The sequence below is a fragment of the Patiria miniata genome, unplaced genomic scaffold, assembly GCF_015706575.1.
Source record: "Patiria miniata isolate m_02_andy unplaced genomic scaffold, ASM1570657v1 HiC_scaffold_27, whole genome shotgun sequence".
Classification (NCBI taxonomy): Eukaryota; Metazoa; Echinodermata; class Asteroidea; order Valvatida; family Asterinidae; genus Patiria; species Patiria miniata.
Window position 1 is genome coordinate 7,493,047 of NW_024037066.1, and position 25,218 is coordinate 7,518,264.

General features: G+C 39.8%; 1 protein-coding gene across 23 annotated transcripts; it reads left to right on the top strand.

The window, feature by feature from the left end:
• Positions 1–7,472: 7,472 nt before the first annotated feature.
• LOC119734464 (hyphally-regulated protein-like) lies at positions 7,473–24,483 on the top strand. 23 transcript variants are annotated; one of them, XM_038207970.1, is made up of 31 exons: positions 7,475–7,712; positions 11,972–12,043; positions 12,244–12,309; positions 12,830–12,895; positions 13,099–13,164; positions 13,681–13,699; positions 14,528–14,580; positions 14,784–14,849; positions 15,119–15,184; positions 15,389–15,454; positions 15,656–15,721; positions 16,238–16,303; positions 16,507–16,572; positions 17,112–17,177; positions 17,381–17,446; positions 17,964–18,029; positions 18,233–18,298; positions 18,508–18,573; positions 18,874–18,957; positions 19,305–19,367; positions 19,745–19,813; positions 19,993–20,061; positions 20,177–20,275; positions 20,747–20,887; positions 21,301–21,428; positions 21,637–21,862; positions 22,454–22,544; positions 22,944–23,050; positions 23,146–23,468; positions 23,642–23,722; positions 24,149–24,482. In XM_038207970.1, exons 1-31 carry the CDS (start codon positions 7,628–7,630, stop codon positions 24,194–24,196), a joined length of 2,682 nt encoding a protein of 893 aa, XP_038063898.1. In that variant the 5' UTR covers positions 7,475–7,627; the 3' UTR covers positions 24,197–24,482. The 23 variants fall into 23 exon arrangements, with proteins under 23 accessions (XP_038063915.1, XP_038063920.1, XP_038063898.1 ...); XM_038207969.1 differs by having other exon boundaries at positions 7,476–7,712; positions 13,681–13,746; positions 14,515–14,580; positions 24,149–24,481; XM_038207973.1 differs by lacking the exon at positions 18,233–18,298 and having other exon boundaries at positions 13,681–13,746; positions 14,515–14,580.
• The last annotated feature ends 735 nt before the right edge of the window (positions 24,484–25,218 follow it).

The window sequence follows — 25,218 nt, forward strand, 5'->3', positions numbered from 1 at the left end:
CGCTAAATAAAGAAAAACATAAGCTTTTGCCGACGATTGAACCAAGGCTCGAGATCGTCCCCAAACTGATTGATGCATAAAAAAATTAGTGGCCGCATGAGGTCGCTGTTCGCGCTGTATTTTTACATGCATGTGCATAGCGCGTGAGGATATATGCCGACGATTGACCGCGTACGGGACGAATAACGACGAGAGCATGGCGAGAGTATTCTTAAAAGTCTCGCAAGTCCACGTTCACTGTTTATGTGAACGTTTTGGTACCACTGACTAGTCTAGTCACAGACTCCCGTGTTTGAATTTACCAGACTGTTATCTGCGTGATCCATTGAACGGAAGTTGAGGTCAACAATTTCTGTTTTATAATAGTCATCAGTTTGCAATACTCTCAACATGTTGTAAACTGTATAACGCTCAAATACCCGTGTATTGCCCTTGATTGGATGGGACCAGTCAGGACACACAATATTGCAAAAGATAGGACGTTACACACGTTGTAGATTCCACACATTGTGCCAGGATGTATTCTCGTCAAAGGTGTTTGAGGGTAATAGAGGAGTGACTTTCTCGTCATCCTCAGTTTTGGTGTAGTCCGAGGATGTGGTCATTATCAGACACAACTTCAGCTTGATCATGGAAATCATTGGAGGAACGCAGAACCATATCCAGACTAACCTTGCTCTACAAATCCATTCACCACAAAATCGCAATTGATGTTGATCAGTACCAAGTTGATTCCAAACGGGACAAAATGTCAACTAGAAAATCATCTTCATTATCCTTTGTTCACCCTACATCTAAGAAGGACTGCTACAGATACTCTTTCGTACCAAGAACAACAGCTCAGTGGAACCTACTTCCTACAGAAGTCAGGGAAGCTACTTCAGTGGAGTCCTTTAAGTCAAGACTCCATGAGATGCAGTTGTCTTCAACACTAAGGGGGCCTACTAACAAAATTGTTTAGGGATGCTGCTAGCCACCACGCGCCTGCAACCGTATATCCCATAGTGGAGTTTGCTTGCAGTACGCTACAGATACAGATACAGATACCATTTTATTATCAAAAATAATTAGTGCATCAAACCTCCATCATGTGCCATCAGGATTAAGGGGTCGGTCACCTTCCCAGCTGGAAAACCAAAAAAAAAGGTACCGTGAACTTTACAACGGTTTTGATGAGTGGTGGACTTCCAATATCTTAGAATATTACATGGTAGGTAAATGATTGTGGAGATTTAGCAAACTTTTAATGTATACTGAATGGGATTGTTGGAGAAGGGGGCCAGGCCATTGACATTTTCTCCCCCCCCCCCAAGGGTCGCCGCCAAAGTGCTCACTGATCGTTTTGCTTGTCTGAAACTTCCATTGTTGATTTATACTATAGAAATTTCCCTTTGTGTGAACTTTAATATTGATGACGAAGAATGCAAGTGTTGACTTTCGAATAAAACTTCGCTAAGCTATAGTACAAGGCACACACATGTACAACTATTAGTCTAGTAGGAAAAGGGGGGTATCGTGCACCCTCGGAAATCAATTTCTAATCAACTTCTCCAGGTCAGAAAAAATGTGTAGAAAACGATTTGCTATGTTAAAAAATTCAAAAAATGTCCCAAGTATTGTTTTTATGCAAATTAGTGCCGCCATTACCGAAAAATCTATTCTTCACTATATCTCAGCCAATATTGCAGATAATTGAACAAATTAGGTGTCTAAACCCATGTTTTCAAGGTCAGAGATCACAATAAAACTATTTTGGAAGTGTTCCTATGTGTCTGTGGCATAAGAATATGCAAATTAGTGCCGCTAATACCGGAAAATCATGTTTTTTGGCATATCTCGGCCAATATAGCACATAACTACACCTGTAAGGTGTCTAAACCCATGTTTTGAGAGTTAAGTATCATTAGAAGACCATTCACGAAGCAAGGGCGGATCCAGGGGGGGGGGGGGCCAAAGGGGGCCATGCCCCCCCCCAAAAAAAAAACCCAAACCATTTTTTTTTTGTTATGTGACATCGCAATAAAGGCAGACAATGAGTACACCACCATCTTTTCCTTAAGAAAACATTGGTTAAAGTGGTCAGAAATTGCCTCAGATCGCACCACAGAGCATCTAGAATCCAAAAAAAATTTCGGGGCCCTTAAGCGGGCCCCGACCCCACGCCGTAATTTTTTTTGACCCACTTTTTGGGTGGACCAAAAATTGTTTTGGCCCCCCAAAAAATTGTGTTCTGGATCCGCCCTTGCACTGAAAATGAAGAATGTCTCTCACGTTTGTAGAATCATTCATTGTGGCTTTTTTTTTTATTGCTTATCCTTTCGTATGTCGGTAAAAACTGTATGCATTGCACTGAATGTAGAAAATGGTTCAAATTTCTTAGAAGTCTTATTTTTTCAAGCTTATGAACGGCATCAAGTTATGGGGGAAAAGGGTTGCTTTTTTGAAGGGTTGGAAACCGGTGTACCCTTTTTAGTGACTTACAATTGACCATTTTCATGTTGCGGCCATCTTGATTTTTTTCCCATTCGAATCAACGTAACCAAAGCGAGGCTGGAAGTAAAACTAGTCTGGTTTCTTTTTTGTACAAAAAACATCATTCATTACTGTTCGGTTAGATAAAGGGAACATGACTGAAATGGTGGCAGCGTGATAAAGGTCTATATAAGTAGATGGTTACTTCAAATAATGCTACCTGATCACGTTGCTATTTTTGTTGTTTTCATTGATTTATGCGTCCAAGACCTTGCCCTAATCAAACTTCCGTCAGGAACCACCTTCCATTTTCATTTTTGGTTGTGTTGTCATATTTTTTTTATTTTTGGATCGGAATTCGCGTCTTTACAAATTGTGTTTCGTCATAATCATCCCTTCGCACGCAACTTTCAAAACCCCATGGAATTAAAATTGCGGGGATGGGCTCAACAAGTCAAAAAAGAGCGGATTTGTGGTGCCCCCCCCATTTTGTTTCCTGTTAAAAGGTCAGGTACGCTAGTTCTCTTTCAAAACTTGTTTTCCCTAAAACCCCGTAGTCCATTCATCATCCATTGCCAAGCCACAGGGTACTTAACAGATAGACACAGTTGCAAAATGTATATATATAATAATACCGCGGTTCGACTTTTGTGCTGGACTTTTCACTGGCTCCTCGGAGTCAGTTCCATTACTGTTGGTCCTTTGTTAATCCTTCAAGGTTACAAGAATGCAATTGTTACCAAATAACCATCACAATAATGAAACCGGGGAGAAAAGAGGAAAAACAGCGCGAGCTTGGCATTGGATTCCTGTCGTGGCTTGCCCCGCGCCTTTTTTCTCCTGTTGCATTGGGGAAAAAAAGTACAGTCACCCGGGCCTAGACAATAGCGGGCCAACCCACTGCCTTGTCTGACTGTAGCCGTGTAATCAGGGGGGAACAATGGAGGGGTAAAGGGTATACACGACACGCCGTCTGCACTGGCTCCCCGGGCCAACCTACTATCCACACGGGTTCAAGGACGCCCCATATTTGTGAATTTGTGAATTCCTGTCGTGGCTTGCCCATGTCAGGTGCCATAAGAAGACCATTCACGAAGAACTGTGTCTCTTTGGCATGAAAATATGTAAATTCCAAATTGCAAGTTTATCTAAAATTTGGTTTTTAGCAAATGTTTTATTCAATTTCAGCCAATATTACAGTTTATTTTTAATACGATGGCTTAAAATCAACTTTGATTATTACCGTTTATCAAAACCTTTCTGTTGAAATCAGCTGCAATATTGGCTAAAAATCAAATTTCTGATAAATCGGCACTTTAGAATTTACATATTTACCTGCCAAAGACACACATAGTTAATTCGTAAATGGTCTTCTAATGATACCTGACCCTCAAAACATTAGTTTAGGTGATATTGAAAATGAAGGCCCATTTAGGGCACGAAAAAGTTGAGTAGAAGTTGGTAACCCAGCTATTTTTCCTAATTTGAGGGTGCTGAATCCGAAAATGATTGTTACCAAGCTGGATTTTTAGTGGAAATATGCCTAATTTCCATAAATCTTAAATACCTCTCGTGTAATATATTTGTTCCCATATTTGCGCATATTTTTATTATTTTGGGGGGAAAAGTTTATTTTTGTGATTCTACTTACACTTTCTTACTTCAATAACATTTTCTAAAGCGTACAAGCAACTGAATGATTATGAGGACATAGTAACATCCAAAATGGCTATTATTACACCCTAAAGTTGCGCGCATTAACTTTTCATCAGATGTCATCAAGTAGTCTCGCCAAATCTCAGTATTGTTGAGCGTCAAATTCACAAAGGTACTATGGCACAGTTACCCTAACCGAAAGAAATGGGAAATCATGTGAACAATGATAACGTCTTGATTTTTAGGCCAAAAAAAGAAAAAACATGGAGAAAAATGACGAGGTGTCCGTAAATTGGGCTAGAAAAATAGGCGAAGGGTTGCCTAACATGGGGTACTTGAACAACTTCAAGGAAATCCCCCAAAATAACAGATAAGTGTTGGTTACAATAATTACGTCAAGATCAAAACGTTTTCTTACCAATAATTTTGGGAATTTCATTGAACTTGTTCAAGTCTCCCACGTTAGGCAACCCTTCATCTACTTTATAGCCCAAATTACGGACACCTTGTTTTCCCCCGTTTTTGTTTACTGGGCTGAATATCAAGATATTATCATTGTTCACATGATTTTCCAGGTTTTAATAAGGTAACTGTACCAGTAAGTAACATGATGAATTTGAAGTTCATTAATAATGACGTTTTGCAAGACTACTTGATGATATCTAGAGACAAGGTAAACGCGCACAATTTCGGGGTAAAATAGCAGCCATTTCGGATTGTTACTATGTCCTCATAATCATTGAGTCACTTATATGCTTTAGAAAATGTTATTGAAGTAAGGAAGTGTAAGTAGAAACAGCAAAATAAATAAAAAATAAAAATAAAAAAAATATACCCAAATTTGATAACACGACAGATTTTAAAGATTTATGGAAATTAGGCATATTTTCACGAAAAATCCAGCTTGGTAACCATCACTTTCGTATTCAGCAACCCAAAATTAGGTAACATAGCTATGTTACCTACTTCTTCTCAAAAATGCCTCTTCTTGTATCAATTTTGAAAATAACACCTAGTCTATCTGTGCTATATGGGCCGAGATATGCCAAAAACATGATTTTCCGGTATTAGCGGCGCTAATTTGCATATTCCTGCCACAGACACATGTGGTCAATTCCAGAATAGTTTTATTGTGATCTCTGACCTTGAAAACATGGGTTTAGACACCTAATTCATTCAATTATCTGCAATATTGGCTGAGATATAGTGAAAAATAGATTTTTCGGTAATGGCGGCACTAATTTGCATAAAAACAATATGTGGGACAATTTTTGAATTTTTTAACACAACAAATCGTTTTCTACGCATTTTTTTTCTGACCTCGGAACGTTGATTAGAAATTGATTTCCGAGGGTGCACGATACCCCCCTCTATCTCCCCAACTATATACTCCAGCCATGACAGAAACAATTCAATACTCCAGCAGACAATTTAATTTGGCGCCCATCTAGTTTTGGGATAATGGAGTGGGTTTGGCTTACAATGATACCATTATTATGTTTAAAGTTACCCGCAACGCGCAGGTACGTAGGGCCTGGTGTATACAGGTTTTGTTGCCGGCGTAAGATCCATCGGCGGGTGTTTTTTTGTGTACATAGCCGGATTTTGTTGTTTTCCTGTTAACGTACGATGCCATTTGTATGTTTCTCCATACCAGTGAGCCAATTCTTGTATTAACCCGCCTATTATACACTTCGGTGTTTTTCTGTTAAAGCAAGCCACACAATTAACCTATCACGGTAGAATCGCAGCTTGTGAAATAATAATTGTCCAATTACATGATAATTATACAAATGGACGCGGAACGAGCAAAATCTGAGACAAACAAAACTTAAAGATACACAAATTCCATGGGGTTGTCTAAGGGGCGTGGCTAGCTCGCAACTGTACGGCGACAGGTCAAGCAAGGCGCTTGTGCAAAATGCTGTGCTGTTCCTTACGTACCGTGTGCTGTGGGCTATCAAGTCGGTAGAACGCGCAAAAGGTGGTGCTCCCCCCCCCCCCCGAAAATATTATGGCGACGCCCATGCCGAATCTCCTTTAATATAATAACTTTATTTTACGCTTCAGTTGCAATGGTCAAGAGCTCCGTGTTATGCCACAAATGGTGATTTGTATAACCTTACCATCTGTATTGAAAGATTACAACGCCGAAATTTGTAGCTTATTTCAAAACAAATTCCACTCACAAAAGAGAACACAATCCTGGTTGTCCAAGGTCTGGACAAACCACAGAGTGGATATTGTCCGATATTTCTGGCCTTTGAAAGTGTATCCATTGTCCACATGACTAACACGAATTAGTTTGATCTTTCTCAAACATCCAATATAAAATACTTCCAAATGCAAGAGAAACGGGTAAAAACTGAACTATTTCCCTCATTGTAAGTTGGTACCCCGGTGTGTAGATGTCACTGAGTCTGAATGTGTGCGGTCAGATCTATGAAGAAAACCCTTTTAAGGCGTTTACACCAGCGAAAAAAGAGTATTAGTGCACAAGAGAGGGAATTATCGAGCACCACAGCCAGGGGTTGATGGGGGAAGTCAACAGACCCACTCCAGATTCGATATGGGGCCATTTGTTATCTTAAAAACTCCCAACAATAAAGTTATTTCATGTTTAGAGATTGTGGTGTTCTGAAAAAACTTCTTACTTCAATTTGAACGAGTCATTTGATAATTAAAACATCCAGACTGTTTTTGTAAGCATGCGAAAAGTTACAGCACCAAAAAATAGTCATTTTTCCCTCAACTTTCCAAGCGTCATTTCAATTCATGGCTGCGGAGTGTATAATGTAGGCGTGTGTGCTACTGCTTTCTTTTTATTACCGAACGTTTCGTAGTCTCGGTCAAGGTACGAAGGAACAAACGCCTCTTGTGTTAAAATACAAGGACATTGCTCAACGCGCCAACTGTTTGTATAATAATTATAATAATTATAATTTTATAATTAAAAAAAACCTGTACACCATCGACACCAACTTTAGAATTGGTTGTTGGGAGCAGCACTTTACTTGGACAATGTTGCCTCTGTTGGATTTAGTCATGTGACCGCAAAAAAAGTTGAGTTTACCATTGCTGGCTCGCCTATTTCACTTAAAGGTTGTCACTTTTGTATTAATTGGGAAATTAAACGGTACATTATTAATTCTCGTTACTGATCTATAGATCTATAGGTCGTTTAAATCTTGAGGCATCCTTGATTACCTTACAATATAATGTCAAGGATGCTCTTTTCCAAAAAAATAAATGAGTGTTCAAATTAATGAATAACAGGGTTTATTTAAAATTACAGCCCAGGTGATAAACCTAAACTTGATTTTGCTTGGCCAAAAGTTATAAAAACGCCACAAAGGGAAGATTTCAGCGGAAGTTTGCGTGCAAGGCCAGGGTGTAGAGACGTAGTGAACTGCCGAGTCAATCAGAACCAAACTGAAAGTCGACGGAAGTCGGCGGGAAAACGTGTCTCCCTCCAAAAACCCGCCGCACTTAATTGACGATGGGTCTGAAAGCGTTGAGTGAACGTCCTTCGACTATTTGCGTTCTCCTTCTTGGATTTGCTTTGCTCGTCACCGTAATATCCGGTAAGATTTTTACTTTTCGTCGGACCTAAACGCTGAAAACAACCAAAATATCGCTATTCAAAGGACCTTTAGTTGGAAAATTCCGGCCAACTTTAATCAAAGAAATAGACGGAAAAAGTAGAGCTTGTCTATACTGAAAAATAGACACAAGTCTTTATGAAGACCTTCAGCGGTGTTTCCAGCTTTTCATGTCAGGGATGGGGGCAGAATCAAACGCCTTATAGTCACCGGTCTTTTCAGCATTTGATATCAGGCGGGGACAAAATCAAAAGCCTGATGTATTTTTGGCTTATTTCTCGTTCTTGTCGGGGCCATCACTGGAAATAGTCACTAAAAAATATTTGGAAAAAAAAATAAAATATAAAATCCGCAAGGGGCGAGGCAAGTTGCCATCCCCGCTGTATACGCCACTGAAGACCGTGTTGATATCCGTTAGGCTATGTGCGTTGTAAAATGTTTGGTGAAAAGCTACCTGACATTTGCTGTGAAATTGTCTCAATAATGTTGGTCGATTTAGGTATAATTTTACTCACGACGTTGAGGACGACCTTGCTAAGAAGTTTATAGGCCTAGCAATTGATATTCGCACAAACTTCAGGCAAGATGTTGAGCAACAGGTCCCATTATTCTAAAGGGATGATCACTTTAATGGTGCAACTAAATGAACTGTTTAAAATGAACTGTTGTCAATTTGACATCGAAAAATATTATTTTCATTTTTTTTTTTTTTTTAATTGGCTCTAGTTTAGTTATGGAATAATTATTTTGCAAAATTTCAATTTATTTGCGGCACAGCTCTTATAGGGCGGATCTCTTTATGCCCGGATAGCACCCCCCCCCCCCAAAAAACTTTTTCCAAAGAGTTGCGAATGCCCAAATAAGCGGAAAGTTGTTAAAATAGAACATTCGATGTTCAAAATGCTTTAGGAGAAAAAAAAATAGAATGACTTGAAGATTGCAGACACTACATATTCAGTGCATGTTACCGGAAAGAAATAAGTCATGCGTAATTTGTGACAATGTCAAAATTTGAGTATATGGCCTATACATTGAAGCCGAAATCCTTAATAAACTGGCAAAGCGAATTATGCTAAGGAAAGCCCCTGAACAAAAAATTATGAAAAAAAATACAATTTCATGCTTTTTAAAATAACTTTAACCCGGGTAGGGCCTATTCCATTTTCGTACGGATAATCTATGTCCAATTGCACATGTAATCATAATTATCAATAGTTGATGATATATTTGCTCAAATCGCAGCATCTAGACTCCCTTACAAAGTTGCGTATATGTCTCAGGAGCAGTGTTGTAGTCGAGACCTGATGGTCCGAGACCGAGACCAAGACCGAGACCTGAAGATTCGAGACCGAGACCGAGACCGAGACCAGCCCCTTCAAGGCGGACCGAGACCGAGACCAATATGGTCCGAGACCGAGACCGCTGATAATAAATAACAATAGTCGAAATAAAAAAAACAAGACACGTTATTATAGTTGAAAAATGTAACCTTTCTATTCACAAAGAATACAGACCAAAATTTTGACCAGTGGCAATGTTGACAAATTGATACATGACACCTTACTTGAGCAAAAAGTAGTTACACTTAAGAAATATGGGCTTTGGTATGTTGTCTGCACCCAATCTTGACGAAAGGTTGAAGGTAGATGTTTCATCTGTTATAGGAACTCGGATCCTAAACTCCACAGTCGCCCCCTTGGTTTCAGCTATGACTTCTAAGGGATATTTAAAGATGCAATTTTAATTTTACATTGCCTTTTTTTTTCCTAAAATAATTTGGAGTGCAGTATGTAGGTGAGACTAAGAATACGCTCAAGAAGCGTTTCTATGCCCACCGGTCAACGGTCAACACCAAGAAACTAGACACCCCTGTTGGTCATCACTTCAACCTGCCTAACCACTCCATTTCTGATATGATTTTGCAGGGCATTGAATCTCTTGGCCATCGCAAGGACTCAGTTCGCCTCAGCAGAGAGAAAGTGTGGATGAATCGTCTTCGAACTATTCAACCACATGGTCTCAACATCCAACTTGGAAATGATTAATATTTTTCTTCCTCCATTGTCTTCTGTTACAGATAATCCACCTGGTCTTCATTGTTTGTGTTTCCCCATCTTTCCCCATCTTTCATCCCTTTCCACCTCCATACTGTTCCCCCCCCCCCCCCCCCCCCCCCCGCATAATCCCCCTTCACTCCCACACTCTTTTGTCCGTTCCCACTCCCTGTGACCTTTGATCCTTCCCCTTTCTGGTCCCTCCCCTGTTCATACCAGACCCCTTGTGGTTTGCCATCTCCCTTTGTTTCTTTGTTCTCTCATCCACCCTCCCCTGCATCTTTCCACACCTTTCCCACCTAATCCTCCTTTTGTGTTTCTTCTTTCATCCCTGCATGTTTGTGTGCACCCCCATGTTAATGTATGTACCTCTGTCATTTCTGTTTTAGCCTCTGAAGAAGAACTTGCTAAGTTCGCAACGTCAGGCCACATTAATTTTTAGATTTATATATTTCAGGTCCACCCAGTCAGTAAGCAGTTTGCAGCAGTCTTACTTTTTTCATAAAATAAATTTAGGACTTAACTTCTAACAAGACTTGTGTACTTGATTTTAAAAAATGGGAGCTAGAAAATGTTGAATTAATTTTTAAATTTTTGTCATAGAATGTGGACTTGTACATGTAGACCCACAAGTTGCGAGGTGGTAGCCAGAATGTGCCAGATATGGATTTTTATTTTTTTTCTGAACGGGATTTTTAATTTTTGAGGAATAATGGGGTACTTTAAAATGAGCAGCCAGAAAATGGGGTCTCATCATACACTCTCATGGCAACAGTGAGTGGTAACTGGTAAGAGTGTGTGAGTTCAAAGCTGGAAAATCAGGTAGAAAAATTTACTTTTTCTTCAAAATACTGTCCCAAATGAAAGAGAACATTGTGTGGGGTCAAAAATATAACTAATTTGAAGCACCTCATTTATTATCAGAATACGAAATGCAAGTGATTACGCCCACAGGGGTGGGCTAAACTACACAATCCCCGAAAATGGTTGACCCTTATTGCATAAATTGTTACAAGTTTATACTTTGCTTTATGTGGCCGACTCAACAGATAAATGCCGAATTTGTTCCAAATCGTTCAGGTGACTGGTACTGCTGCAGTTTAACATGTACTTTGGGGACTCCAACGTGCAGTCGAGTCCAAACCGCGACCGCGATATATAACAAGCTTGATCTACGGGCTAGCAAATGTTTTAGATAACAAGGGTACTGAACGAAGTGAACACAAAGTAATCGATCGAGCTGTAAAAGCTACATATTGCCGGTCTCGACCCGAGACGAGCCAAACTATCGAGACCAAAGGGGACCGAGACCGAGACCAAGACCGAGACCACAGCTTCCGAGACCGAGACCGAGACCGAGACCAGCAAAAAGTGGTCTCGAGACCGGTCTCGAGACCGAGACCGGTCTCGAGACCTACAACACTGGTAATTGGAGTGACCAAAATCTCCACCTTGGGACATGAAAAACGTGACCAAATCCCGACATCGGACCTGGGGGGGGGGGCATTTGATTGGGGCATTTGTTCTGTTAAAGGGACTAATTTTACTTAAGAACTTATATAATGCTCGTACAGCTAGAATAGCTTCATACTTACGACTCAACAGCTAAACATACCAGCGCGGCAACCCCAGTACAGCTAAACAGACTTTGTACTAATCGCCTAAGCAATTACACATGCGCAGAGTACAAGTAATTCACCTACTTCTCTGCTTTTACCATCTTCCAATGAGGGCGCTGTTCAAACGGGACGATCGTACACACTTTCGAACAATAGATGGCGTTTTCAGGGCGGCACAGGCGCAAAGTTGAAAAAAAAAGGCACTCGTTAGGGGGTTAACATTTGGGAAAAAGGGGCATTTGAATGGAAAAGGGCAGTCTTTATAAAAGCTATGGGATGGTTAAACCCCTCCCCCCTCCCTACCTGCTGGTTACGCCTATGAAAGGGGATCCCCGGTGGATGTTTTACAAAAAAACAAACATCATTTTTATTGCCTTTTTCCAAATTCTAAGCGGTAGAGGGAAGGGGAGGGGGAATGCCTTAAAGTTACATGAAATCAAACACTGCCAATACATTGGCATATTGTTCACGTCGTGTTTTACACAAAAAAAGAATCCAGTTTTCACATTATTTTTCGGTGCCTTAGTTTCCTTTTTTTTTAAAATGTTTTTCGCACAAATTCATGTAGCATCATCATCGGGATCAGGGTCTGGGTCTGGGCAACCTTCTGGAGACGGGTCTGGTGATGAAACGACTGAAGGTAAAATGCATTCTTCTCTCCAACTGAGATTGTGACACTTTACAAAATATTGTTATTTGTTTGTATTATTGGTCTTCATTTTGAGCATGTAAAATAATGCATGTCTATGAGACATACAGAATCATTGTCCAGTTTTCAAGGTGTTTTTAAAACTTGGTGCATCATTTTTTTTTGTATGTATTTCGCACAAATTCATGTAGCATCATCATCAGGGTCTGGGTCTGGGCAACCTTCTGGAGACGGGTCTGGTGATGAGACGACTGAAGGTAAAATGCATTCCTCTCTCCAACTGAGATTGTGACACTTTATGAAATATTGTTTATTCGTTAGTATCATTGATCTTTTATAAGATGGAATTTTGCGTCGGGGTGATGTAAATCAACTTAGGTTTTGCCCTTCACCGATGTTTAAACACTGTATGCTCAGTGTGTTACCTCCCGAGTGAAAGTTGGAAAAAAAATCACTCGGGTGGGACTCGAACCTACGACCTCCTGCTTTCTAGTGCAGATGTCTTACCACTCGACCACCGGTTGGCCAGTTTGAATCTGATGTACATAAAAGTACATATGCAGTGGGTACTGCATAAACTATTATAAGATGGAGTTTTGCGTCGGGGTGATATAAATCAAATTAGGTTTTGCCCTTCATTGGTCTTCATTTTGAGCATTTACAATCGTGCATGCCTATCAGACATACAGAATCATTATCCAGTTTTCAGGTTTGTTCTTTTTAAACTCGGTGCATCATTATTCTTTTTTGTGATGTATTTTGCACAAATTCATGTAGCATCATCATCAGGGTCTGGGTCTGGGCAACCTTCTGGAGACGGGTCTGGTGATGAAACGACTGAAGGTAAAAACACATTCTTCTCTCCAACTGAGATTGTGACACTTTTCAAAATATTATTATTTGTTTGTATTATTGGTCTTCATTTTGAGCATGTAAAATAATGCATGCCTTTCAGACATACAGAATCATTATCCAGTTTTCAAGGTGTTTTTAAAACTCGGTGCATCAGTATTTTTTTTTAATGTATTTTGCACAAATTCATGTAGCATCATCATCAGGGTCTGGGTCTGGGCAACCTTCTGGAGACGGGTCTGGTGATGAGACGACTGAAGGTAAAATGCATTCTTCTCTCCAACTGAGATTGTGACACTTTATAAAATATTGTTTATTCGTTAGTATCATTGATCTTTTATAAGATGGAATTTTGCGTCATGGTGATATAAATCAAATTAGGTTTTGCCCTTCACCGACGTTTAAACACTGTATACTCAGTGTGTTACCTCCCGAATGAAATTTGGAAAAAAATCACTCGGGTCGGACTCGAACCCACGACCTCCTGCTTTCTAGTGCAGATGTCTTACCACTCCACCACCGGTTGGCCAGTTTGAATCTGATGTACATAACAGTACATATGCAGTGGGTACTGCATAAACTATTATAAGATGGAGTTTTGCGTCGGGGTGATATAAATCAAATTAGGTTTTGCCCTTCATTGGTCTTCATTTTGATCATTTACAATCGTGCATGCCTATCAGACATACAGAATCATTATCCAGTTTTCAAGGTGTTTTTAAAACTCGGTGCATCATTTTTTTTTTTTTTTATGTATTTTGCACAAATTCATGTAGCATCATCATCGGGATCAGGGTCTGGGCAACCTTCTGGAGACGGGTCTGGTGATGAAACGACTGAAGGTAAAATGCATTCCTCTCTCCAACTGAGATTGTGACACTTTATAAAATATTGTTTATTCGTTAGTATCATTGATCTTTTATAAGATGGAATTTTGCGTCAGGGTGATGTAAATCAAATTAGGTTTTGCCCTTCACCGACGTTTAAACACTGTATACTTAGTGTGTTACCTCCCGAGTGAAAGTTGGAAAAAAAATCACTGGGGTGGGACTCGAACCCACGACCTCCTGCTTTCTAGTGCAGATGTCTTACCACTCGACCACCGAGCTAACGGGATCGGTTGCCTGGTTGGAATCTGATGTACATAGCAGCGGGTACCGCATAAACTATTATAAGATGGAATTTTTGCGCCGGGGTGATATAAATCAAATTAGGTTTTGCCCTTCACCGATGTTTAAACACTGTATACTCAGTGTGTTACCTCCAGAGTGAAAGTTGGAAAAAAAATCACTCGGGTGGGACTCGAACCCACGACCTCCTGCTTTCTAGTGCAGATGTCTTACCACTCGACCACCGGTTGGCCAGTTTGAATCTGATGTACATAACAGTAAATATGCAGGGGGTACTGCATAAACTATTATAAGATGGAATTTTGCGTCGGGGTGATATAAATCAAATTAGGTTTTGCCCTTCATTGTCTTCATTTTGAGCATGTAAAATAATGCATGCCTATCAGACATACAGAATCATTATCCAGTTTTCAAGGTGTTTTTAAAACTCGGTGCATCATTATTATTGTTTTGTGATGTATTTTGCACAAATTCATGTAGCATCATCATCAGGGTCTGGGTCTGGGCAACCTTCTGGAGACGGGTCTGGTGATGAGATGACTGAAGGTAAAAACACATTCTTCTCTCCAACTGAGATTGAGACACTTTACAAAATATCGTTTATTCGTATATATTATTGGTCTTCATTTTGAGCATGTAAAATAATGCATGCCTATCAGACATACAGAATCATGATCCAGTTTTCAAGGTGTTTTTAAAACTAGGTGCATTATTCTTTTTTGTGATGTATTTCGCACAAATTCATGTAGCATCATCATCAGGGTCTGGGTCTGGGCAACCTTCTGGAGACGGGTCTGGTGATGAGATGACTGAAGGTAAAATGCATTCTTCTCTCCAACTGAAATAGTGACACTTTATAAAATATTGTTTATTCGTTAGTATCATTGATCTTTTATAAGATGGAATCTGCATCGGGGTGATATAAATCAAATTAGGTTTTGCCCTTCATTGGTCTTCATTTTGAGCATTTACAATCGTGCATGTCTATCAGACATACAGAATCATTATCCAGTTTTCAAGGTGTTTTTAAAACTCGGTGCATCATTATTCTTTTTTGTGATGTATTTTGCACAAATTCATGTAGCATCATCATCGGGGTCTGGGTCTGGGCAACCTTCTGGAGACGGGTCTGGTGATGAAACGACTGAAGGTAAAAACACATCCTTCTCTCCAACTGAGATTGAGACACTTTTCAAAATATTATTATTTGTTTGTATTATTGGTCTTCATTTTGAGCATGTAAAATAATGCATGCCTTTCAGACATACAGAATCATTATCCAGTTTTCAAGGTGTTTTTAAAACTCGGTGCAACAGTATTTTTTTTTTAATGTATTTTGCACAAATTCATGTAGCATCATCATCAGGGTCTGGGTCTGGGCAACCTTCTGGAGACGGGTCTGGTAATGAAACGACTGAAGGTAAAATACATTCCTCTCTCCAACTGAGATTGTGACACTTTACAAAATATCGTTCATACAAATATATTATTGGTCTTCATTTTGAGCATGTAAAATAATGCATGCCTTTCAGACATACAGAATCATAGTCCAGTTTTCAAGGTGTTTGTAAAACTAGGTGCATTATTATTTTTGTGATGTATTTTGCACAAATTCATGTAGCATCATCATCGGGGTCTGGGTCTGGGCAACCTTCTGGAGACGGGTCTGGTAATGAAACGACTGAAGGTAAAATGCATTCTTCTCTCCAACTGAGATAGTGACACTTTATAAAATATTGTTTATTCGTTAGTATTATTGATCTTTTATAAGATGGAATTTTGCATCAGGTGAAATAAATCAAATTAGGTTTTGCCCTTCACCATCGTTTAAACACTGTATACTCAGTGTGTTACCTCCCGAGTGAAAGTTGGAAAAAAAATCACTCGGGTGGTACTCGAACCCACGACCTCCTGCTTTCTAGTGCAGATGTCTTACCACTCGACCACCAGTTGGCCAGTTTGAATCTGATGTACATAACAGTACATATGCAGGGGGTACTGCATAAACTATTAGAAGATGGAATTTTGCGTCGGGGTGGTATAAATCAAATTAGGTTTTGCCCTTCATTGGTCTTTATTTTGAGCATTTACAATCGTGCATGCCTATCAGACATACAAAATCATTATCCAGTTTTCAAGGTGTTTTTAAAACTCGGTGCATCGTTATTATTTTTTTTTATGTATTTCGCACAAATTCATGTAGCATCATCATCAGGGTCTGGGTCTGGGCAACCTTCTGGAGACGGGTCTGGTGATGAAACGACTGAAGGTAAAAACACATTCTTCTCTCCAACTGAGATTGAGACACTTTTCAAAATATTATTATTTGTTTGTATTATTGGTCTTCATTTTGAGCATGTAAAATAATGCATGCCTTTCAGACATACAGAATCATTATCCAGTTTTCAAGGTGTTTTTAAAACTTGGTGCATCAGTATTTTTTTTTAATGTATTTTGCACAAATTCATGTAGCATCATCATCAGGGTCTGGGTCTGGGCAACCTTGTGGAGACGGGTCTGGTGATGAAACGACTGAAGGTAAAATGCATTCCTCTCTCCAACTGAGATTGTGACACTTTATAAAATATTGTTTATTCGTTAGTATCATTGATCTTTTATAAGATGGAATTTTGCGTCATGGTGATATAAATCAAATTAGGTTTTGCCCTTCACTGACGTTTAAACACTGTATACTCGGTGTGTTACCTCCAGAGTGAAAGCTGGAAAAAAATCACTCGGGTGGGACTCGAACCCACGACCTCCTGCTTTCTAGTGCAGATGTCTTACCACTCGACCACCGGTTGGCCAGTTTGAATCTGATGTACATAAAAGTACATATGCAGTGGGTACTGCATAAACTATTAGAAGATGGAATTTTGTGTCGGGGTGATATAAATCAAATTAGGGTTTTGCCCTTCATTGGTCTTCATTTTGAGCATTTACAATCGTGCATGCCTATCAGACATACAGAATCATTATCCAGTTTTCAGGTTTGTTCTTTTTAAACTCGGTGCATCATTATTCTTTTTTGTGATGTATTTTGCACAAATTCATGTATTTTGCACAAATTCATGTAGCATCATCATCAGGGTCTGGGTCTGGGCAACCTTCTGGAGACGGGTCTGGTGATGAAACGACTGAAGGTAAAAACACATTCTTCTCTCCAACTGAGATTGTGACACTTTTCAAAATATTATTATTTGTTTGTATTATTGGTCTTCATTTTGAGCATGTAAAATAATGCATGCCTTTCAGACATACAGAATCATTATCCAGTTTTCAAGGTGTTTTTAAAACTCGGTGCATCAGTATTTTTTTTTAATGTATTTTGCACAAATTCATGTAGCATCATCATCAGGGTCTGGGTCTGGGCAACCTTCTGGAGACGGGTCTGGTGATGAGACGACTGAAGGTAAAATGCATTCTTCTCTCCAACTGAGATTGTGACACTTTATAAAATATTGTTTATTCGTTAGTATCATTGATCTTTTATAAGATGGAATTTTGCGTCATGGTGATATAAATCAAATTAGGTTTTGCCCTTCACCGACGTTTAAACACTGTATACTCAGTGTGTTACCTCCCGAATGAAAGTTGGAAAAAAATCACTCGGGTCGGACTCGAACCCACGACCTCCTGCTTTCTAGTGCAGATGTCTTACCACTCGACCACCGAGCTAACGGGATCGGTTGCCTGGTTGGAATCTGATGTTCATAGCAGCGGGTACCGAATAATTTATTATAAGATGGAATTTTGTGTCGGGGTGATATAAATCAAATTAGGTTTTGCCCTTCATTGGTCTTCATTTTGAGCATTTACAATCGTGCATGTCTATCAGACATACAGAATCATTATCCAGTTTTCAAGGTGTTTTTAAAACACGGTGCATCATTTTTTTTTTTTTATGTATTTTGCACAAATTCATGTAGCATCATCATCGGGGTCTGGGTCTGGGCAACCTTCTGGAGATGGGTCTGGTGATGAGACGACTGAAGGTAAAATGCATTCCTCTCTCCAACTGAGATTGAGACACTTTTCAAAATATTATTATTTGTTTGTATTATTGGTCTTCATTTTGAGCATGTAAAATAATGCATGCCTTTCAGACATACAGAATCATTATCCAGTTTTCAAGGTGTTTTTAAAACTCGGTGCATCAGTATTTATTTTTTTATGTATTTTGCACAAATTCATGTAGCATCATCATCAGGGTCTGGGTCTGGGCAACCTTCTGGAGACGGGTCTGGTGATGAGACGACTGAAGGTAAAAACACATTTTTCTCTCCAACTGAGATTGAGACACTTTACAAAATATTGTTTATTCGTATATATTATTGGTCTTCATTTTGAGCATTTAAAATAATGCATGCCTATCAGACATAAAGAATCATCATCCAGTTTTCAGGTTTTTTCTTTTTAAACTCGGTGCATCATTATTCTTTTTTGTGATGTATTTTGCACAAATTCATGTAGCATCATCATCGGGGTCTGGGTCTGGGCAAACCTCTGGAGACGGGTCTGGTGATGAGACGACCCAAGGTAAAGTCTTTTCCTATCTTCAATTGCAAGGGCAGATCCAGGGGGACCCCCCCCCCCCCAAAAAAAGAGACGTCACAATAAAGGCACGCATTGCGTACCACAGCCACTATCTTTTCCTTAAAAAAATATGGTCAAAGTAGTTTTTCATTGATGAACTTTGGTGGCCACCTTAATGTAACATTCACATCTTCATTCTCATTCGGTATTAAATGATTCATTCATTTGTATATGGCCCCTTTCCCAATTTGGCATCCAAAATTTTCACAACATTCAAACAGTTGTACTATAATTTTTCACAAGCAATGGATTTCACTCCGACAAGATCATCATCGCGTTCTGAGCAAAGTTCTACTGCAGCCGCAGTAATCGATCCAACCATGCAAGGTGAGTGCCTTGTCGAACAAAGAAACAATTGCCGTCCGGAGTATTAGGGGAACGAAAGTAGTTTTGACAAAAGGCGTCTAATTTCAGAAATTTCACGATTTCTGAAAATGCTTTTTACAAGTTCACCAAGAGTTGGTTTATTAGAGTTAAAGTCACCAAGAACTCACTTTTAACAATGGAAACATAATATTGGGAGAATAACACAATTGAACAAACAAAAGAAAAAAGCTGAAGGATATTTCGCTCACCAAATTAATCATCCTATTGATATTTTTTTGGAACAAAATATTGATCAATTTGTACAGTGAGAGATTTATTCATTAATCTGAATCGTTTGATAACTACAGCATCGGAGTCGGTGACTGATAGTCCAGGGAGAGACTCAACAACAGAGGGCGCCCCACCGGAAGGTAAAGCACCGTCGAATTGTTCACTTGTTTTTGTTAATGAAAATACTTTTTAAAGCTCAGCTTTTTCTGTATTCGTAATGCATTATAGAAAAGAGCCGTCACTTTATTATTTTTTTTTGAATATTCAATTTTATTGCGTTCTTAGTCAAAGTTTACTGCAAAACGTCATTTTAACGCCATTATTATGCGCTACGTGTACATTACAATAACAGTAGGAACATCATCAGATGCCAACGCGTTGACTCAAGAAAAAGACTCGAGTACAGAGGCTTCTAATGCTGAAGTAACTGAAGGCAAAAATTCATTCTTATTTCCTAGTGACATTATTACGTCGTGCGAGACATCTTCATTTGGCAATATCTTCTTTCTTTCAACAGCACCTCACCAAACAACTTATTCTGCCCCAATGGTGGACTCGTTGACAACAGAAGCTGCACGACCAGCAGGTAAGCTATCGTTCCCCGGACTAAGCTATCGTTCCCCGGACTACAGTGTTGCATTAGGGTTTCCAATAGTATACACCTGTTGTAATATCACTAATTTACAAATATCTCTGTTTATGACCTACTGCGTTTTCAGTTTATATGATTGAATGATGTTATTTTTACTTTATGGTTTCTGGTAGATTCATCAACTGTCATGATCGCAACTACTCGATCAGTAGTAGATTCCTCAACCGCGCTTCCTCCCGAAGGTAAACATCAGACTATACTCACCCGGCTCGAGTGGCCACTTCCTTTTGAAATTGATGGCCTATGAAGTTTACATCAGTTAGAAAACAACTGTTCCTTGTATTTCTTTTCTCCCAGAGTGTCCTTTGACCCAAGCAAGCTGCCAAGAAGGTACATTTGATGCTGACCATTGTGAGTGTGCCTGCCCAATGATGTTATCGGGAAGATTTTGTCAAGGTAATTTTTCCATCGACTTTTAAAATATTATTATTATTGTTATAATAATAATAGGCATTTAAGAACACTCTTATTAATAAACTAAATCACAGCGTTTACAGTTTTATTATTACCCGTGATAATTTGGCCAATTAAACATTCCAAATACCATCTCAGCTCTTTGGGGAGTATACAGCTCAATGCAGCCTGTTAGGCGCAAGCAAGCTAATTCAATCACAATAACCATCTCTGCCCTCACACTGGTACCCATTTACTCCTGGGTGGAGAGAAGCAATGAGTGACAAAGCGCCTTGCCCAAGGGCACACGCACCATGACCCAAGGCTGGACTCGAACCCGCAACCTGCAGAATTACCTGCAGACCAAGAATTCAAAGCCCTTAACCACGAGGTCATGGCACTCCACAGACTTTTCTGTCTCTTACTTCTTTCAATATCTGGATATACTTCTCCGAATACGTTCTTTTCTTGCAGTTTCAAACCCATGTTTGGTTGACAGCCTTTGCCCTGTTGACTACCAGTATTGTGTTGCGAATGTCCAGTCCGATAACGGCTACACGTGCGTTTGCAATGCCTTGGACGGTTACATCATGAACGGAAATGGCTTCTGCATAAGTATGATCCTTTGTTCTTTGTTATAAAATAAACGGGTTCAAAACTGTTGTTATTATAGCAAACCCCGACACAGAACCTTGGGAAGGGGGTGGTGGGGCGGGGAATGGATGACCCTCCCCCTTCAACCAGGCTGTGTATTTCCATGCGTAATCTACTGTTTATTTTTGAGACATGAAAAGGTCTACTTCATGGTAAAAATGATGCTCCCCTCCCAACAGCCTGGCTATGGCCCTGCAGTATTATTAGCAGGATAATTACAAGAACCTTTCTATTTGAATTCAGTTTCTATGTTCAAGGTTTTTTCAAGGTTTTGTCCCTTTTTAATTATTTGTGACTCACTAAACTTTGATGCCACACAGCTACTGAAAGTGACTTGTAGGTCTATTTAAACTGCACTCTCGCATTCTATACAGGGAAGGTTGCACGCATTTTTCGGCTTCGAGTGTTTGGGATCAATGGAGGTCCTGTTGGCTTCATTCAGCAATTCATTAATCCAAGCTCTGCTGCGAGTACAGAGGTTTTAACCGTTAGTTCTGAAGTGGTGAGTCGTAAAATTCTGTATTGAAAGCAGTGTTGAATTTTGCACGAATGCCTCGATCTATCATGATAAACTTTGTTATTTAAGATATCCCCATTGTTCATGCTAAAATGTATTAGCACTTTGTACGATTTCGTAATAAAACTGTTTAAAAGGTACAGTTTTCAACATGATCGTAAAATATTGCAGTGTCAATTTTTGTTTGTCTTAGATCTTCTTCTTTCTAAACCGAAGCGTACTCACATCAGCGGTGGAAGATGTGGTAGGCATCCGTGTGGTTAGTGGAGGCAGTATAATCGTCGAGTTTGTGGCATTGTTTCCCGATGAGAACTCCGCACCGACTGTCTCAACTCTACAGAATGTCCTCCAAGAAACCAGCATGCTGGATGATGGCTCCGACAATCTAGAAGTTGACACCCAGTACGTCACTGACAGCCGTACGTTACCTCCATGTTTATATCAGAACCAAAAGAAGTATTATCACTGCTCTGAAAGTAGTCACCAGAAGTCTTTGTGAATAACCAAACATTCGGATTCGATTTGACAAAAAATGTAGAAATGACTTCACTATGGCATCGTTTGTAATAATAAAGAGGTATTACTTTATTATTAGCAGAGCTGTCAGAAAAAAATGTTGATGTTTTAACCGACTTTGATGGTAGTCCAACATGATAGGTTGATAAAGGCCTCTGGTAAGACCCTTAAGGTACGGGAAAATAAAAAGCGGAAATGAGCAAGAAGCAAAAAAAATGTATCCATACTTTTTGTGGTCTAAGTTGTCTAATAGGTACCTATATTTGTGAGAGATGATAATGAAAACATTTTACCAAATTGGAATGAATGGGACTGAGGAGGCAGACGAAGCAACATCGAAAGGCAGAACAAAAAGCAAACTTGCATGGAAGGTATCTGTTCATAATCTTGAGGTTATAGCCGCTTCATGTGGGAAGTTATTTCTCTTGTGGTACGTTGGCGACCTCTTTTTGGAGACTGCCCTAACGGATATAAATGAAATTTGTTTTGGACAGAATCGTCTACAAGCTGCCCGCAGGACCACTGTAGCAATGGTGGGTCGTGTGATGTATCGGGACTGTTCCCTGTTTTCACCTTCACCTGCAGGTATGCCCAACTTTCTGTTGTTCTCTGCTCTGTACATTTGCGCGTGGTCCTCTGTTTGCCTATTTGTACTTGCCTAAACAATCTGGTTCAGGCCCTGGGCCCAATTTCATAGCACTGCTTAACAGTTAGCAGAAAAGTTGTGCTTACTATAGCAAAAAATTGTGCTGCTGCTTAAGCACTATTTCATGCTAACGGTTGCGCGCGCATGGAGATTTCTATTGTTACGTCACTGATTTAGGCAAAGTTTTCTTCTGGTGTTAAGCGTGCTTTTGCTGTGCTTACTGCTTAACGGTCCCTATGAAATAGATGGAGGCTCAGTAAGCACAAAGTCGGCTGTTAAGCAGCGCTATGAAATTGGGCCCTGGCATTGTGTGGATTACATATTTATCTTATCCATAGGTGTGCAACCTCGTTCACCGGTGAGCATTGCGAATCAGTCCTGGCTCCTGCTACCGATTCACCGATGCCATCCACGGTTGAACCACTCACCGAGTCTGCTACCCAAGGTAAGGCCCTGTTATCAAATTCCAAGTTACATGGTATGCAGTGCTGTGTTAAATTTTTGTTTGATGGTTTTGGTATCTCTTTTGTTGATTTACAGACGTCTCTACAGTTTTAGTTCTCGTCCTCGTCTTCGCTGGCCTGCTGTTACTCGTCTTCATCTTGGCCATACTAGTCTGCCTCCACACCTTGATGAGACATCGCTATCGTGCTGGTTACGTCTCCAGATATGAGCAACCTTCCGACCCCTACTGGACTTGGAGGAATGATCCAATTCCTGTGTTCTCCACCAATGTGGTACCTGACTACGAGCAGTCTGGCTACTACGGTGACTTTAACAAGACTCTCTTCATGGGAAGAGACGAGGACCGGAGAATGCGCCGACTGCATCAGGTCATGAGTCACTCACCTTACTTGCAGCAGGTACAAGTCTTATCTTTTCTATTTTCGAATATATTTCAAGTTATCAAACCAGAATATGAACTATATAGGCACACTGTGCTGAGAATAAGATTCGTGGATGGAATGGATTTCAAAATTGAAGACTGCAGTTGAATAATGTCCACTTTACTGGTAATGTTTATCTTCCAATAAAGGGCCTGATGGATTTGCCCAGCAATCATGCAGGATACTACATGGCCACGGGGCACAACACCTACTACCAAGAGAACTCGAGGGTAAGCCGTTGAAGCAATCTTCAGTATATTTAGGTTTTTCAAGAGCTAAGCGTTACGGCGAATTTCAATAAGCCCAAAACACAAAGTGACCCTCCCACGCATAACCAGTCGGAAGTCGTACACAACCGTTTTTTTGAGATACAACCATAGAATATTGCAATGATGAACATTTTGCACTGAAAACACCTATAACTCCGTCAGATTTTGTCCGATGCCCATTATTCTATACATTCACTGGAAAGCTTTAGTATTCAATGTCATTTCCAATGACCCCCAGCTGTGCAGGAGGGTCAAGAATGAGACGCAAACTGAGTTTGTCATTCCTAGATCCATAATGATCTAAGAAAGAACTTTGTATCTGATATGGCTGCGCTTTAACTGTAGACTTGGGTATCATTGTGGAGAAATCTCGTTTTCTTTCACCAGGATTTGGAAGTAGCCGGGCGTGTGGTCCGCAATCCTAATCCCTACTAAATACGGCGTCAACTTGACCAGTGATGACCACTATCAAGAGGATTGAATCTTGGAGGTGTTTTTTGGTCAAGACAAAGTTTGTATTATAACACCTCGCCCACAGATTCTGTGTCTTGATTGGCCGAGAGTGAGTCACATGATACTTTCAATTTTTGCTACCTTTCTGTGCAGGGCCAAAAGTACCCTACCCGTAGCAACCAAAGTACTATACCATTAGCAACCAAAGTACTATATCCACGGCGCGGTATTTGTGTGCAAATGCATGCTGGTGTGCGCGTTGCTTCTAGCGCGTTTTGTTCCAAAGAGAGCGCGCCGCAGAGTTGGGTTCAAACATTTCTTGAAGGGGTAGTTTGGAAGAGAGAAATACATTTTCCTCCAATTTTGTATTGACATTGAAGTTTATTTCAACTGTGTTCAATTTTAAATAATTTAAAATATTAAAACCAAGCAGAATCTGTGGGTGGAGTGTTATAAAACAAATATTGACTGCTTTATCTCGTGGTGAAGTAAAACTAGCCTCCCTCGGTGATCCATGGACATTCTATTTTCCCTCGGCTTCGCCTCGCGAAAATAGAATGTCCATGGATCACCTCGGGAGGCTAGTCTTACTACACCACGAGATAAAGCAGTCAATATATGTACATTTTGTAATTGAAAAAGGTTAGTATTGGAAAGAGTGCCCCATGTGAACTAGTCAAAAGGATCTTGAGAACGAGGCATCATGTGGATCCTTCTAAGGGTCGCCTATAATGATATGTTTGGAAGGGAATACATTCCGCATAATTTCCCTCCATTTTGGAATTAAATTATTATGGTGTATAAGGATTGCCTTATTACGGTATGGAATAACATAACTCGATTTAGTATAATGTAAGTATATTCAGATTAATCACAGGTTGTGTTTTTATTATAAAATCACAGCATATAATTTGTTTGAAATATTTTTTGTATGCAGATGCTTGTTTGAAGACGAGGGGTATATTTTTATTTGTATTATTATTACATGTATTAGGGTGTGATAT

Excerpts from the sequence above, each read along its gene's own strand:
- LOC119734464 (XM_038207969.1), top strand. The coding sequence starts at position 7,628 with ATGGGTCTGAAAGCGTTGAGTGAACGTCCTTCGACTATTTGCGTTCTC. Across the intron at positions 12,310-12,829 it reads TGGTGATGAGACGACTGAAG|CATCATCATCAGGGTCTGGG; the intron begins GTAAAATGCATT and ends AAATTCATGTAG. Across the intron at positions 16,304-16,506 it reads TGGTGATGAAACGACTGAAG|CATCATCATCAGGGTCTGGG; the intron begins GTAAAAACACAT and ends AAATTCATGTAG.